A 12,696-nucleotide genomic window follows, 5' to 3' on the forward strand; every position below is an offset into this window, starting at 1 on the left:
CTTTAACCTAAAAAGAGAAAAAATTACTTCATTCTATTTTGTTAAGAATCAGCCTATGGGTTGTAGATCCCAAGAAGAGTTTAAGAAATGTTTCATTTTCTCCCTGTGATTATTTTGGAAGGTAATCATACTTCTCTTGAATTAGTACAGTTATGTGATTTTCTGGATAGTCTTTAATTGCTTATCAGAGAAAACAAACTTCGTTGAAAAGGTCTATCTAGGCAAAAATATACTGTATATTGAAAATACTTCAAAACCAAGCAGCATCGGTTAAAAGCTACGAACGCCAACGTACACCGTAGATGCAATACAAGTGAAACCGAGAAGTGTGTGGAAAACTCACTGCTATGATCAGTGGTTGCTGCCTGCCCCTCCCTGCCCAAAACAACCCTTTCCAAATTTTGTTCTTTTGCTAGCAATGTATCAACACAGAGCTACAACACTGCTGATTAATATGGCTGAAATCAAAGTCAAATGACTCCCATCTTGGACAGACTAGTCAAACCACTGCTCAGTTTCCAAGTGCAAAATTGTTTTCATAAACATATTCTGTGCAACACTATCATCACAGAAAGTGCACATTTAACTCTCCCTAAGAAGAAATTAACCTCTGCTGACGGCAATTATTAATATGTTCTCTTGCTAGAATTTTTTAAAAATAGATTTAAAACCTCTGACATGATGGTTTGTCGAGGTTTCCAGGTAAAAATCATATTTAGCATTCTAAGCCAGAGAGGAAGAGAACAGACACATTATTCCAATTCTGGGCTAAAATAAGAGTCCTACTTAAGTAGCATGAAAAAGTTCATTTACATGTTTTCTAACTGTGGAAAACACTAGTTTAGTTCACAGTCAACACACCTTTTGAACAGAATGCTTAATTATGGCTGTGATTAAAACCAAAACCAGTCAAAACCTTTACCTGAACTGAAGATAGCTAAAATAATTCTTTAATTTTTTTCCCCATCAGCTACAGAAATCTCCTTCAACATATGCACTTGTAACTGTTTTACCTGCTTTGTTCTTTCTATCAGATGTATCATCCAGGGCTGACAATGCAGTAGAGATGCTCTTCTGAAGATCGTGGTTACCCCCCACAGAATCATCTTCATCAGAAGAAAATGAAGGCAACGTTTCTAAATTTTTCTTAAGTTCTTCATCAACTTTTTTGGTTGGACTTTCTCCACTAACCTCAGCAGCAACAGGTGCTGCTGCTGCTGGCTGAGGCTTTGCAGAGGACTGTAGGCAAGGGGCGCGAATTATCTGGGTAACCGGTCGCCTAGTCCTGTTTGGCATTCGTACAGCTGGAGCTGAAAACTGTTGCCTAGGCCCAGATTTTAGAAAGTCTAAAAAAGATGCAATAAATCCTGTTTTGACTTCAGGCTGTTTTTCTTCAACTTCTTTAATTTTTTGCCTCATTCTTTCCTGATGTTGGTAAGTATCATAACAACTTTCAGAAACAGGAGAAGAGTATGTCAAACATGAGTCATTTCCTCTTGAATTTTGACGTTTACACTGTCCACTTCTTTTCACCTGTTTCTGAATTGCACTGTCATCTTCTGCAGCATTTTTGTTTTGGCTTTTTCCTTTGCTTTTTTTCTTCTGAAGGTTCCCTTGAGTTAAATCTTGGCATTCTTCTTCAGTTCTACTAATGGTTCCATCTCCACTTTGGGGCACAGATAGTGGCTGCAATGGACCCTTTGACTGGTTACCTGCTACTGTACCTTCATCACCACCCATATTAAAATCATTCTCTGAAGCAGCACTTTCTTCACTTAGGCTCTTACCACTTGAAACAAATTCTGTGTCTCTTGCATTCAGTGTGCCATCAGCAGAAGCATCATTATCTTCTTCAGATTCGTGACTGATGCTAGATTGTTTCTTAACTGGAACAGCCCCTTGTTCTTGCTCTTCTTGACCAGGGCCAAGGGTGGGAGAGGTCATTCTTGTTGGTATGTTTTGATCAGGTGTCTCAATGTGTTGTTGATCAAGGTTCACAGGTTTTGTCTGTATTGCTGACACTGGTGTAAGATTTATAGTAATTTGGCCTCCGTTCAGAGAAATATTACTTATGCTTGCTGGCTTTCCAACTACAGTAGGTGAGGCACTGAAACCAGAAGACACATGTCTTACATCCATTGATCGGAACTGTGGTTTAGACTCCTCCTTATTTTCAACAGACTGGATTTCCTCTTCATTGGAAGCTGATTTGGCAAAATCAGATGGTGTCACTCCACAGGCTGCTGCTGTTGCTGCTAAGATGTCATCTACGTTGGATAATATATTCCTCTCATCACTGAGAAGTATAGATTCTGGGAAACATATTGAACTAAGAGAAACAAACTGATTTTTTGAATCATGTTGATTTGTCTGAGTAAAATGATCTTTTGTTGTCAAATGCTGCTGTAGTGGTTTTGAGGGCTCAGAAATATCCATTTTCATTACTTCTGAATTCTGAGTATGAAGCTGTTGCTGAGAATGACCCCCATTACTTTGAATAATATGCCCATCCATCTGAAGGAATGGATGTGTCACCTGTTGAGGACTCTGTATTCTTTGTACTTGCGGTGATGCCTTTGCTTGTCCTAAACCTGACTGCAGTATTGACTGATGAAGAATCTGCAAGTCACAGGCTGACTCCAGAAGTACCTGTGCACTGGGCAAACACAGCTGATGACCATGTCTTAAAGCATGAGGTTGAACCTGCGATGGTGTATTAATGACTTGGCCTTGCTGTTCTTGAGCTTTACTTTCATGTACCTTATGCATAAGAGAACGTTGCTGGTTTAGTTCTTTAGCGCTTACAGTTACTTGTGTTGTTTGCATTAAATTAGCTGTCTTTTTTATATCATGGCTTAGGCTAGTGATATGGCCAATGTGTTGGGAAAGCTGTTCCACAGAATTGACCATTCTTTCATCTTTTTTTGTTCCTTGAAGAGTAAGTCCAACAACTTGATCTTCAAGACGAGAGTTACTTCTGATTACACTTTGAGAGTATCTGTCATCTGCCTTCGAGACCCTATAGGATGCATCCTGAGCACTGATTTCCTCGTCAGTTAGCCTTTGAGTGGAAGATTCAAGAGTAGCTTGCTGTTGCAATGCCTGCATATCCTGCACTGATAATTCCTCCTCTTGTTTTGATGAGGCATACAAATTAGAGTCAGACTTCCTTTTAACGTATGACTTTGCTTCTGAGGAAGGCCTGTTGTTCTGCAGTGTCTGTGAATGAGCTGGGGAAGCAAAAGGAGGAGACTGGACAGATGGCAAAAACTTTTGAGACTGCGGAGAGGAGGATTCTTGTGACTGAGAGTTCTGAGAAGAATGTAAAGAAATATAGCTCTGATTAGGACTTGAGGCTGGAAGAGTTTGTATCCGAGGAGAGGCATTAAAGGAAAGGGAAGGTGATGTTAATGTTAAAGACTGCCCTGAAGAATAGCTTTCTGAAGGACTCACAGCTGATAAAACTTGTGATTGAGATGAAAAACTAACTTGGGATTGGCTAACTGGAGATAAACCCTGAGAGTGACTAGAAGAGTAGCTCTGAGATTGGCTGACTGAAGAAAGTTCCCTCGTTTGCCCAGAGTAGTTTTCATTTGGAACTGAAGTCAATACCTGTTCCTCCGAGGAGTAACTTAGAGTTTGACTATCAGAAGTAATAGTCTGCGATTGCCCAGAAAAAGTCAACGTTTTATACAGTGAGGGCAGCTTCTCAACCTTGCTGGATGAGAAATCCTGTGAGTGACTGACAGGTGGCACATTCTGAGCCTGGGATGAAACGTAGTTTTGGGACTGGCTGACTGACAAGAGGCTTGGGAGCTGTGCTGTAGAATAGATCTGTGCTTGGCCTGTAATGACAGAACTCTGGTTTTGTGCAGTTTTGGCATAGCTTTGTGTCTGCACAGTGGGAGCTACACTTTGAGGTTTGGGGGTCTTCGTTGACCTCGGAGGCTGCTTCGTGGAACAGTTTTTCACTTTTGCTGTGGAAGCAGATGGAAAACCAGGTGATGGAATTGCAGATGTGTACGACTGAGCAAGTTCCACTGTGACTTGAGAAGTCTTCTGCTGTGGTCCTCCATTGCTCACCTGAGTAACATCTCCAACTGGACTGCAAGATAATGCTGAGTGCCTAGATGTATCCTGAAAATTAACTCCACTTGTACTCGTTAAATAGCTGTGTAAGGAATGCTGTGAAACAGTCAGTTGAGCCTGAACAGACTGAGTACTTGAAGGCCGCTGATGGTGTTTAATAACACTACATTCTCGCTGAAGTGCTCTATCGATAGAAGCAGTGGAACCAGTAAAGACAGATGTGCTATATGCCTGAGAAACCTGCTGAGCTCCTCCAAGGGTTGAAGGCAACAAACTAAATTGAGGTTGCAGAAGATGGGGTGCAGATTCTTGAGCAGAACGATATGTTGATGACTGAGGTGGTATACTGGTACTTAAAACAGAACTGCCTAGGCGCTCAAATGTCAAAGCAGTTGGAACAGTGCCCTGCGATGTTTTAATCTGTAATAAAGGATCATGGGTAGTTAAGAGACCATTTGATGTAGCACTGAAAGTAGTATCTTGAAGAGTAAGAGAAGGGGTAGTAGCAAAGTTTCTACTGCTGAAAGTGTTGGGATGCTGATATGCTGATAAAGCAGATGTTGGTGGAAATGTTCCAGAGGTTGGCAAAGCTCCAGTAACAAATAGTTCTGTGGCTGTTGAGGAATGCATACCTGGAAAAAACAAAAACAAAACAAGAAGGGAAAAAGAGCATAAGGGAGCTTTACAAGTTACAACACTGCATTTCTATAACTCATTTAATTGTAAGATCTTACAGCATTTACAAATGTAGCCTTCTTTAGAACCACCACCCTTTTCAACAAAAAACATATAAAGGGAGGCACTTATTGTAGGTAAGTTTCAAACTGTAAGTGCAGGGTTTTTTAAGAATTCCAAATTCTATACCTATAGTGAATGGCCAAGGGAAAAAACTCATATCCTTAAAATGCAAATTGTGGATAAAAAAATTGTACAGGACTAATTCTGCTTTGAAACTGAAGGCTCTTTATTAGTTTCTATTTCAGTTTAAAAAGAGGTTCATAGTAGAGGACAACTGATCAAAAGCCCAGGACACCTATAATATACAGTAAAAAGGCAAAATTACACCTTACCAACTGTAATACATACACAGGTAAAGAAGCAATTCCATCTCCTGCATTTACCCTCACCAATACTTTTATAACTCACTTTATGTGAAACATTTCAGAGCTCACAGTGAAATAGCTAACAGCCTATACACTTTGCAATATAAGTTTCTTAAAGAAGGGCTTTGACTTTCAATACAAAGAATAACTATGATTTGTATGCTTTCTAAAGTGAGAGTCCAAAATATCCACAGACAGCAACTATCTGCACAGTGCAATACCAACTATCCAACTGAAAGGTATAATATTACTTATTTGCATCCGGACATTGGTATGACATCCTGGCTTAAACAAGATTTCTCAACAGAATATACTATTCCAACTGAAATAGGAGTGTGAAATTCCCTTGCAAGCTTTGGGGCTTACAGCAGTGATCCATATCATTCAGTGCTTTTCACGCTTTAGCTTGCAGGTACTGGTGAAGTTTGTGTACTATTTCCGAAATCTATGAATAAAAGCAAAGAAGATGAGTTTATTCTCAGAGAGGCTTAAACTTCTTGTAAAGGAATCTGTAAAAGAATAATTTCCACTGGGAAATTTACAACAGTATGTAAATCAGAAAAAAATAAAAATCACTGGTATAATTTGACTTTTTTCAGTTCTTCCTGGATACTTGAAACAGCTTTTAGCTTCAGATCATTTAAGAATAAATAAAAAAAACTCTCAGTAAATAAAGCTTGTTCTGAGAGAAATACTTCAGTTTAAAAAAAAAAAAAATCTATTTTCATTTTAAAATACATGAAGACATGTTAAACTGATCGCAACTTAATCATACAATTGCTTTGGAAGTTTCAGATGAAGCTGTGAAAGAGTCTTTGTTTCTCCCTTCCAGTTCAAGACAAACTGATATGAAGAGATGTGATACTGAAGGACTGCCACGGTATTCTTCCTTAGTCAACAATAAGGTCTTTCTGAGTAACAAAGTATCAGCAGTGTTTTAATGCCTTTTTTTTTTTTTTTTTTTTTTACTATTCTAAAAAACTGCAACATCATGTACAACTGGGTTCTCTTTTACTAATTCCTACCGCTAACACAAAGGTAGGGGCACCCGGAAGCATCAAAGAAGGGGAAGAATATATACCTATTTTAACTGCAGATGTTCATTTCTCATCTAACCTGTATTTTTCCCTTCTCTTCCATAAATTAAAGCCTTCCTATTACACAGGTAATTTGTTAAACCAAACAAGTCACAGAAGCACTATTCTGGCAGAACTGCTGAGTTTTATATTTCACTTTTGTAGAGCAGCAGACAAAATGTATGGCAAAGGTAGCGAGTTGTGTGCACCGACACCACCCACTACCCTAAGCAATCAGAACACTGATAACACATCCCACATATCAAAGGAAGACTTGGTAGGACAATACAAGAAACACACTATTCCTGTTTTCCCCCCCAAAATCAGCAGTTGCAGGCTTTGGAGAAAAACCCAAAGTAAAAAACACTTCTAAAGAAAGGTCACCCTGAAGAGCGAAGAATGCTTGTTTTCCCTCATCAAAAAAAGTTTGTAGAAGACAAAGCTCTCAAAAGACAGTTGGGAGGACTGAGGGATACAGAAAAGCAGCAGAAGTATTAAAGGACAACAGAAAGCTCAGAGAACTGGTAATATTGAAAATGGGCTTACTGATGAGTTCTTAGTATTGAGTACTGAGAAGTCTCTCAATCACTGGTATCAACATCAAACCCGACCCACAGCATGTCTCCCCATTCTTCACAATTCACTGTTAGGCAGGCTGCAATGGAGAAAATGCTAGGACGAAGAGAAAAAAAGATTTCTTCCCAGCTGACAATCTGATGTGAGGATGGGTCATCAAAACTCTAAACACCACTGATTTATATTAAGATTTTTTGACAGACTAACAGTGCGCGTCATCTGTGCTCCCACATATCTGCTTTTGTTCATGATGAATAAAAAGCCACATTCTCTCTTCTCAACTTTTTCAGTAGCTCTTCATGGAATGCAGCTGCACATTACACTTAACAGACCAAGTGCAAACTGTCAACAAAAGGATTGTTCAACTCTTCCCTCTTCCTACCTTATGCCTCCTCCCTAAATCAGAACCAGTGATCATACAGCTGCACTGAGACACAGATCCGCTTGCTGATACAGTGGAAAACCACTCCACCAAAGGGAAAAAAAAAACACCCAAACTTTTTCTGTCAGATGAGTGAATAGATCTGATTTACTGCACAGCTGCATAATTACTACGTAAGCTTAACCATAACTTGAAGCTACCCACAGATGCAGTAGCAACACTTATCTTGGTGTGGCTGTCTACAGCAAGCTCAAAATATGCAAAGTTTCCTGCTCTGCACAGAAGGCTTGACAGATGGGAGAGGTTTATAGAAGGCAGACAGTCTGCCAAAAAAGACAGCATGTTTATTTGTAAATTAGATCACTTATTTCTATGCGACATGCACCTCAGACCTTCTTTTTGAGAACACCTTGCTCATTACTTCTGTGTACAAAGGGGCTAGACTTTTAATAGTAATATCACAGAATAACTATGACAGGGAACAGAGTTTGAGAATGAAAGATCTGCTAAGGTGTACAGGTAGTCTACCTGAATATGCTTATGGTGTTAGTGAGACTAATTCGAAACAAAGTTGGAGAATAAATCTGACTCATTAGACAAAATAATATCCTATACATCTAAATTCCTTCTAAACAATTAGAACTTGTGTTCATATAATTGTTCTAATATAATTCTTCTGCTAATATAATTTCATTGATTTTGAGATTTTTAAATACCAAGATGGAAAAGAGGTAGAAGACATGTAGCCTTTTCAGTTAGTCAGGATATTTTTGTTTCAAATTCTCCCAAACATTCAATATAATCATGACAAAATTTTATTTCAAGAGAAATTTTTCACCTGTCTGCCAGGAAGGAGCCCTGAATTGTGGTAAAAGGGTAGATCCTGAAGAGACTGCCTGAGCGGTACGAGACTCAATAGCAGAGAGAAAATTCATAACTGAAGAAGTTTCCTTAGTGTTACTTCCAGCACTGTGCATACTGGTATCAAATATTCCTGAAAGACCTAGATGAGGGTGGAGGGAAATGAAACAAAACAGACAATTCAGATGAACTTACGAGAAGCTCAATCAAATAACAGGGATATACATTTGTAATTCACTAAAAAGAACCTATGACACATGAAAAATATTAAAGTACATTGATTTTTTTCAGTGTTTAACTGTTTTACAGTGTTGCAACTGTAAACTGGAACTTGAGTATACATTTTAAAATCTATTTTTAAATGTATGTCAAATATGATGCTTAAAAATGGTATTTAGGTACACCAATAAAATTCTCCCTTCATCTGAAGATTCACTGTCCTATTTTTTCACATGAACTGTTTAAACGTTCAGAATTCCTTCTGCACTTTTCTGTATCAACCTTCTCCTCCTTTGGGCAGCTTGTAGCAGTTTCATCTTCTCTGTAGGACTGGCACAAGGCAAGGGGTTTTGGTTGCATTCTCTGTTTCAGCAAACACCTTTGTGTGTTCCCTATTGCTTACACCTTTCAATGGCAGGGGGCTCAATGGGAAGCACTGGAGAGATGCAAAGTTTTGAGTAACTGAGATTATATCAAGACTGCAGGATCTGCACGCTGAAACATTCCCTGCAGTTCTGACCCTCCATCGTCCCGATTGAGGACCTGGCCAAAAGACTGCAGATTGCAGCCAGCACATTAGCTCAAATATCTTTCCTTAGAAACTGGGTTGCAAAGCGAGTGTGAAGAGGTCATGCCCTGTCTTCTCCTGACATTGCGACACTATATTATCAGGATCACAGACAGATCCTGATACAGATGTTAACATAGTCTAACCTGCTACTACATTTAAAGTAAATTTTCACTTTCCCCCAGCACTATGTCTTAATTTGCACATGTAAGTACTAGCAACAGTGTGTTCCAACTTGAATTAGTTTTGCTATTTGCTTTATTTTAAAAGAACTGGCATGATTCCTGCAGCTGGCTTTGAGGCATAGTTCATGTTTGGCCCTTATGCATAGGCCAAATCCTGAAAAGCTGTATTTTAAAGAATAAATGCAGTTTCTTTAAGAACCAACAGTAAGTAACTGAGCATAAGCCCCCTCTTATATTTTTCTTTCTACTTATGACATTTTGATAAAAGCTAACAACTGATTGTTAACTTTCTACTACAAACTCAGCTTTTCTAATACCACTTGCCACCACCTGCAAGACAAACTCCCTCCGATTATAAAATTAATCCAACTTGAATCTAAATTACATAACAGGTTGTTGTTTGTTTGTTTGTTTTTCTTTAGCTATTTAAGCTGTATTCTCATGATATGGACAGTTACCAGTAGGATGGTGCGTAGTAGAGTATCCAGGAACCTGATGAGAAGCTGTGTATGTCTGTCTGTGAAGAAGATCTGTTTCTGAATGTGATGAGTGTCCTCCTCCATAGCTTAAGCTAAGGAAGAAATTAAACATTATTAACAAAAATATACAGCTATAGAGACAAAGTACAACTATGAAATCCCAACCACAAACCAAAAAGTTGCAGAAATAAAAGAGAACACAAGCCCAAGATCTGACAGATGTGGTTGTGCTAGGACATCGCTAAAAATGTTAAGCAGATAAAAAAAGTACTACAAAACCTAACAAGCCAAGGCGGGGGGGAACCAACCAACCTTGCAAAAATTGAAGTTGATCAGAGAAAAGTCTACAAAGGACTAGGTTAGAAAGACAGAGGTCTTCCTAGTTCAACTGTAAGAAACACTGGATAGAAATTTTTCATAATGATTTACTGATATAAAGTCTGCAAAGCACATGACTACAAATACATGCCCACTTTAACATCACAGCTTCTGATTCCATTAAAACTTACAGGACCACATTTAATACAAAGGCTGAAATAACTAGGAAGCTGCAGGAGCAATAGTTTTTTAAAGATTTTGTTAATTTTAGTACAATTCTAACAAAATTGACAGTGAGAGCACTAGCAAGTGACAACTCTCAGTCTTCAGACCTCCTAGCATTAAATACAAGTCAATGATCCACAGTTTTTTTTTAACATTTTGAAATGAGTCATCTAAATTAACACGATGTTTTAATCAGGCTTAATGGAAAGCAAACTGAAAATATAGTGTTTGGGCCCATACAAAAGCAATAATGCAGAAAATAAACGCGATCTAAACAACAAGTAACGTTAGGAAACTGCCAAAAGTGCCAACGATTTCCAACTTAAAAGGCAGAAAAAGGAGGGGGAAGCAAAACAAAATCCCAAAACTTTCAAGCTTCCACAGATTCAGATCTGTGCAGCGCCTGTCAAATGGAAAAAATGAAAGCCCGCATAACCAAGTAACCATTTATCTTCTTCTCTTCTCCCCTTTCGGACATTAAGTTTATAGGTAGCTGCTACTTACTTTAGTGCACGTGAGATTGCTTTAAGTTCAAAATTCAATTGTAAGGACATGCCAAAAAAACCCCAATGGCAAAACCCACAGCCCTCCCTGCTGACTGCTGTAAGGGAGACTTCCCTTATCCTCTTTCATCCCCTGGGATGAGGGGGCAGTCGCTCTGCATAAGGGAAAAATTGAACACTTGATGCCAGGAATCATGACATCATGGGAAACTTTTATAGAAGTCACCAAATAATATAAAAACTGGCAACATTACTGGATTTGCTTCATTTTCATTAAGACAAGAGGAGGCAGTGGAGATCTGACAAGCCTGTAAGAGCACTGTGAACTCCACACATTATGAACCAGCAAAAGCCTGTCTGCAAGAGACATAACATTTTAGACTTCCAGATCAACTTCTGTGCCTGAGATGCACTAACAGGGGATATTATTTTCCATTTCAGCTGCTTATAGTATAGCAATGCTCCTATAGTCAGCGTGCCAGATTAAGGCACAAGCCTAAAGAACGAACTAAAATCCTTTGAAAAAAACCAACCACAGCTACTGCTTTTCTCAGTTGCACTCACTGTCTAGCACTTTAACACCTTTCACAGCAATAATTACCATTTAGAGAATCACCAAACCTCAATTCAGAGTCTGCACATCAATGTGCTTGTGTTGTAGAGGACAGATATTTGTGCAGTTCAACACTATGTATCAGCAACTGATTTCTATTGCATGCTGACTGAAATCTAATGATTTGCAGCATTACTATGGACAACTGGCAGGCATGATTTCATGACACTAAGTTACTTTTTGATTTACAGCATAAAAAATGTTTAGTATTTCCAGACAAAAATATTACAATTGTGTTCTGCACATAAAACACGATGCATGTAATAAAGCCATTTAAATGCCAATATTTTCACAAGACAAATTTTAAAGTTAAGGTGGTTTGGTTTATTTGAACAAACTTGCATAGCTAGAAGAAACATAGCATTTAGGACACATGTTGTTTTCTTCAGTTGTTTTTTTGTTTTTTTGTTTTTTTTTTTTTAAAAAGTTTCTAAACTGAACCATGCTAGCACATGCATTGTTAGCAAGAATTATCTTCAGCAACACAAATGCTGATCTTGTGAAAATTTTCCATGTGTAATAGGTTTTACTTAGCTTTACTGTCAAGTTTTCTTAAAGCATTTACCTATACATAAATATGTGATGCTGACTTTCCTTTCATACACATTTAAAAGGCAAACTATAAAGTCATACTACATATATCTCTCATACAGTGGAACATCTTCCTTTTCCTGTTTCAGGTATTTTCAGGTCGAGGGGCATGTTTGGCCTTGTAGTGGTGTTCTAGGCAAGCGGGCCTACACTTGGCAGCAAAAATCCTTCCAGATGAGGCGAGACCCACAAAAACCAATACAGATTACATCAGGTAATATTGCATCATTCCTCCTCTTACACTGTAACAGTAAAAGGTCATATTGGATGAACTTTACTTTAAATTAACCACCTGAAAACTTGGGAAGTTGAAAAACTAGTTTGCTGTAGGGGTTTTTTTTTTTGTTGTTGGTTTTTTTTATTTTTATTTGAAATGTGTACTCTGGTTGTTTGGTGAAGATTATGGATCATTACCCCCTCTTCACTCCCTTACAATAAACACCATTTTTGTAAAGGAAAGGTACAGTATACACAAAGACTACAAGACAGCCTAACACACAGGCTTGTAGACATAGGCAGAACACTCCGAATGATAACAGCAACTTGTAAAAGAAAGTTGGACAAAGACTTTGTAACACAGAGGATGCTGGAATTAAGACTGGCATACAACATAACCTTTAGTCTTAGGCTCTCAAAAACCTTGTTAATTACTAGAATATCAAAATTCTACTAATTATGAACATCATAAGAACACTCAAAGTATACGATGCCTTCCCCCCCCCCCCCACCCCACCCCCATACAAACTCCCAGGTCATAGTTAATGCAACCGCAACCTCAAAAATGAATCTGCCTTTCAATAAAAACATTGTATTTATTAGAACAGTTAATTGTTTATTGTATAATTACTAGTTGCTGGAATGTAGATTCTTATCTCAAAAACCCTGCATATATGCCTTCAGTTTACATA

The 12,696-nt window shown here is 38.3% G+C and overlaps 1 protein-coding gene across 2 annotated transcripts in view; it reads right to left on the reverse strand.

Moving 5' to 3' along the window:
* QSER1 (glutamine and serine rich 1) overlaps positions 1-12,696 on the reverse strand; it is a 47,006-nt gene that overhangs the window by 19,388 nt on the left and 14,922 nt on the right. The window contains exons 2-4 of one of the 2 annotated variants that reach the window (XM_049820418.1): positions 9,518-9,630; positions 8,065-8,229; positions 1,014-4,721 (exon numbers count right to left, since the gene is read on the reverse strand). In XM_049820418.1, coding sequence (XP_049676375.1) covers positions 1,014-4,721; positions 8,065-8,229; positions 9,518-9,630 — 3,986 coding nt within the window. Of the gene's footprint in view, positions 1-1,013; positions 4,722-6,814; positions 6,882-8,064; positions 8,230-9,517; positions 9,631-12,696 lie in introns of those variants that run through there. The other variant, XM_049820419.1, reaches the window with a different exon arrangement.

This window comes from Accipiter gentilis, chromosome 17 (assembly GCF_929443795.1).
Source record: "Accipiter gentilis chromosome 17, bAccGen1.1, whole genome shotgun sequence".
Classification (NCBI taxonomy): Eukaryota; Metazoa; Chordata; class Aves; order Accipitriformes; family Accipitridae; genus Astur; species Astur gentilis.